Source organism: Notothenia coriiceps, unplaced genomic scaffold (assembly GCF_000735185.1).
Source record: "Notothenia coriiceps isolate Sejong01 unplaced genomic scaffold, NC01 NC01_scaffold00026762, whole genome shotgun sequence".
In the NCBI taxonomy this organism is placed as follows: Eukaryota; Metazoa; Chordata; class Actinopteri; order Perciformes; family Nototheniidae; genus Notothenia; species Notothenia coriiceps.
Genome location: NW_011359463.1, coordinates 1 through 4,918, shown reverse-complemented (window position 1 = coordinate 4,918; position 4,918 = coordinate 1). Strand labels below are relative to the sequence as shown.

The 4,918-nt window shown below is 44.7% G+C and overlaps 1 protein-coding gene across 1 annotated transcript in view; it reads right to left on the bottom strand.

Moving 5' to 3' along the window:
• The window catches only part of LOC104957326 (protein-tyrosine kinase 6-like), a 33,204-nt gene extending 29,490 nt beyond the window's left edge, over nt 1–3,714 (bottom strand). Inside the window, exon 1 of the mRNA XM_010784948.1 lies at nt 3,127–3,714. Within this exon, the coding sequence (XP_010783250.1) occupies nt 3,127–3,533 (407 nt within the window). The 5' untranslated portion in view covers nt 3,534–3,714. The remainder of the gene's footprint in view (nt 1–3,126) is intronic.
• Nucleotides 3,715–4,918: the final 1,204 nt, after the last annotated feature.

The following is a 4,918-nucleotide window of genomic DNA, read 5'->3' as shown; positions in this document are numbered from 1 at the left end:
AGAGATCTAATCTATTTGTTTTCCACATTTTGTTTCACCAGTGGGGAGCGAAGGCCCGATGATTGAAATGGGCTTCTGCGATCACAGGCCATCAACGCTCTTGCGTCCAAGCCTTACTACGCTCATTCAGAGTCCAGCAAGACACCTAAGGATTACGACACCGGGCCAATCTGCCACCAGCCAGCTAAACTCAGGCCTTGGGCCCCTGCACTTTTCTGATGAAGATGCACCATTTCGACGGCCGCCGTGCAAAAAGACAAGGGAAAGGGAAAAGCAAATTCAAAAAAAGCATGGCTAGCACCCAGGAAGCGTGCGCCCAGGAGGGGTGGGGCGTTCGGGCTTCTACCAGAACGAACAGGAGGGAAGAACCAGGTGGGCACCAGCAAGAGGGAGGAGAATGACTATGTCCAGAGCCCATTGAGTTTCATGCCAGCCTAGGCGACCCAGGGCCTATGTTTGAACCACAGCATTTATGGTCTCCCCGTCTCCCTCTTCAGCTATTATTTTGCTGGGCAATACCGTGGATTCAACACACTTAATTGCAAACGGCCCCTGAGGATTGCAGGCAGGGGAAGAAGATGCTGTTGGGAAAGTGCTGACTCAGCAGAGTTTTTGTTATTTTTCCTGGGCCCATTCATCATTTTTCACAGGGGGCCTTAGTTGCACGGTGCCCCAGGCGAACAGACTACTGGAGGAGCATACGATGCCATATAACTTCAGGGCTTCCCCAGTCCTGATAAAATGGGTCCCGGCAACTCGCTTCGAAGCCATCTTGCTTGGTCGGCCGTGCCCACATGGAGCAACCCCTTGAAGAAGACAAGGAAAATGATCGCAAAAGAAGCACTGCCAGAGTATGACAGACTTTTCAGGTCAAGGCCCCTTGTACACTGGAAATCACTGCTTGCCTGCTAAAGCACATTTTCCCAGCCAGTAATCAAAACATTTCCATTGATGAAAAGGATTGTTCGCCTCCAAAGGGCTTCGCAGCAGCCCATAAACCAAGTATGATGGGAAGGACAAGCCGGCAAAAGTTGGGGATTCAAACTGGTTTGTTGCTGTGCGGATTTCCTCAACAGCATAACACGTGGGAATTTATTGTGTATGCAGGGGAAGGAGGATTTTCCTCGCTCAGGCCAGGGACTCAGCTTACTCCCTCCGTGATTGATCTTTCCTGCCGTTTTCCCTGTGCTCGGGCGCGGCTACACACTCTTGTGGGCAATTTTGTACACCAGCTCCTGGCCCCTATTTTTGGGGATTTGTCAACAAAAGGCGATTGGGCCTGTTGTGGGACCATTCGGAATTAAATCAAGTTGGTTTTCCACAGACTGGGAGTTGAACGACCTTCCGTAAAAGGGGGCTGAAAAGGGTGTGAGATCTGCGTTGGATAAGGGAGAGCAGTAGCTCGCTGTTTGTAAAGTGGGGGATGACAGCCCGTGAAGTGACCATGTGGCTCCACTGTGCACATCTGGGCCTTCAGTGGAAATGACGCTGTCAGGGCGGACACGGTGAAACAGCGCTGGGTGGTGTGGGGCAACACCAAGCCGATGTTCCTGTTCGCAGACTGCTGCTGGTGTGACTACAACCGCGAAGCCGATGGGCGGGTTGTGGATGGTGGTCCGGGTCGCTTTGATTGGCATACTACAACGTTCATCATCCAAAAATGTGATTTGAAATGGCCTACAAGACATTTTTTGTTACCATTTTTATTTGCGACATTTTTTCCGTTGGTGAACAGCTTCATTCTCCACAAGGAGCTGCAGAAGAGGAGGGGTGACCCCGGTGCTTCACTACCAAAAAGAACTGTTTCAGGGATTGGCATTACTTTCTGGAGTAATACTGTCGCATTTATTTCAGGGTTTGTATAAAGTTTTTTGTTTTTTTTACCCAAAAATGCTTGTTTTATAGTGTGTTGCTATTTTTTTTTAAATAGATCTGCTCCAGTTTGAGTCAAATGTTTCCTATGTTTCCTAATTTTTATTGTGCAAGTAACATGCATCTCATGCAAAGAGGGAACTTCCCACACACTCTACCCACACACACACACACACACACACACACACACACACACACACACACACACACACACACACACACACACACACACACACACACACTTTATTATTATTTTTTTTTTTCATGGAATTAATACCTATAGTGATAATTAAATGTTATGCAATGATTTTTACAGTCTGGTACCTGAAAAAGCTCAAATGGCACTGATGGAACCAAATGTAGCCACATGTGCCCAAAGGTTTGTCCTCTTAGACTTTTTTTTGCTAAACATCTCTAAAAAGGTCAATTTTCACTTGTTTTGTCTCAATCTTGATACAGGTTACTTATTATATGTTATACTTTGGATTCCTAAAGCTTTTAGGCTACTAACCCATCATTCAAGGGTGGTTTTCATTATAAGTAATGGGTTTTATTTGGGTGGAGACAAGAACTTACACTTTTTGACTATGTTCCATCTGGATTTACTCTGACACTGAAACATCTTAATTGATTTCTACATCAACTCACATAAAAGAAATTATTCATATAACCCTTTTAGAAGTTAAGTTATAGTCCTTTGTTTGGGCTTGTCCTTTTCGAGCCTGAAACCTGAAAAACAGGCTTTGGGCTTAAGAGGTTAAGAAAATGCTCAATCATTTATTATTGATTGGTTTATAAAGGGTCAGGGGCAGTGCTATGATGCACACCTGTACATCTTGTAGAGAACTACAGAGCCATGTCAAGATACTCTGAACTCTATTTGGTATTGTTAATATCACAGATTTGTTTGTGCTATACTATAGGTCAAATTATTTTATCAGTGCAATATGCTGATGGTGTGAAGAACTTCATGCATTTATACGATGTGCTGTGCATCTTGTGATTTACTTGTCAACACCTTGTGCAGCTTGTTAATAACTTGTTAGAACCTCACAACTCAAAACTTTTGATCCAGAATTTTGTAATAATATGATTGTTAAGGATATGGCTCCCTTTTATATGGGTCAAGCGAATCGCGAATTAGGCAATAGTCTGTAAAATCTGAAATGTGTTATGGTTGCAAATGACCCAGTTTATTTATGACCTAGATAAATAGTTTATGGTCCGTTTCTGTATTTTGCCACCACCACTCACGGTTGCGTTTGCAGAGAGTCGGCCCGGTCCAGGTAGTTTTTGGGCACGACCCCGGTGTCGAGCACGCGCCCGTTCTTGTTGATCCTGCGCGCGGTCCACCAGTCCCCCGTGCGGTTGATGACGCTGAACAGATCCCCCTCCTGGAAGGACAGCTCTTCCGGGTGCCGAGACTCAAACGACCACAGCGCCCGGAAAATGGAGCCGCTCTCAGACCCCTCCTCAGAGTCCGGGGCCGGGCTCGGTGGGCTCGACCCTCCGGTACCGCCACTGCTGCTGCCCCCCCCTCCTACTTCCCCACCACCACCACTACTCCCTCCTCCTTCTCCAGGAGGAGGCTTCTTGTCGCTGAAAATCCTCTGCCATAGTGTTTCCAGACATGGGCAAGCTTTCCGTAGACACTCGCCCATAGATGACCATGAATGCTCCCGCACCCCCCCTCCTAGAGTGGCCTCCCCGCTCGGTTTTGGAGCCTTCTCCCTCTGCTGCGCGTGAGCTGGCCTCACCTGTTGGACAGGTAGAGCGTGATGCCGCGTGATGAGTCCTGGGAATGCCCTACAGTGAAACCGCTGCCTGTGGGCTTATCCTCTGAGACTGATTCTGCACTGAACGCTACTTCCTTATGCCAGGCAATAATAAAAACACGAGAACTCCGCCTATAAAAGGACAAAGGCGTCAAAACTTCTGATTGTTTACAACCAGTGGTTGAAAAAGGTAATCCGATGTCATACTTTAATTTAATTGAAAATACTTCAAAAGTCCAAAATAAAAGTAATTTAATAATAATTAGTACTTCTAATAATTAATGACCCACTTCAAAAATAATGTATAGCCTATTGAATTACTTTATTATGATTATTGATGCATTCATTAGAATTACTCATGCTGCTGATTATTTTAACCCAAATGTCTTTATTTATTATACAATAGGCCATTCTGCTTAGTGAGCACTTTAAGTAAAAGTGCAAAAGTAACATCAATAAACTTGATAGGCTACTCCAACTTAAAGTTTGGATGCATGATTTTTTTTACTTGTATAGCTACAAATGCAAATCACTGGTTTGTGCAAATAACCCAAGCTGGGAATTTGCTTTTTCTTTCTGTCTGAGCTCACCTAAATGTGGAGCCAAAGCTACTATAGTGACGCAGAAATTCCAGCTTTTAAATAGCACAATTACTTTCATCAGGGCCGGCCCTAGACTTTTGGGGGCCCTAAGCGAGCTTTGGCTTGGGGGCCCCCCTCACTCTAGCGCGTTCTCACTGCACACAACACGGAACCAACGTTTGTCTTATGATGTTAGCATAAGCAGACATATTGTAAAAATAAGCATGTAAACACCGTGGACCTAACATCCTCTAGGGGCGTCCTCATCTCCGCTAGGGGGGTCCGGGGGCATGCTCCCCCGGGAAGATTTTTTTTAAATATTGAAGTTAAAAGCATCAATCTGGTGCACTTTGAGAGCAAAATTAAGAGATCTATGGATACATCTCTCAACACCCATATGAAACAGAACTGTAAACAGATTTTATTTTTCTTATATTTTACAAATCACTCCCCTTTTAAACTGTATTCTTGTTTTGTCATATAGTATTTCACAACTGTTTTTCATTTATTCTCTCTGGTTGTCCATCTCATAATGTTCACATAGAAACTAGCTGTCAATAGTGTTAGAGAATAATTCTCCTTTACTCCTAAGATAATAAACCTTTTGGCCTGTTGACGTTTATGACCAACCCTGACTCTGTTATCTCCCTTAAGGAATGTGCTGCTGCAGCTATAATGTTGTTATTCCCA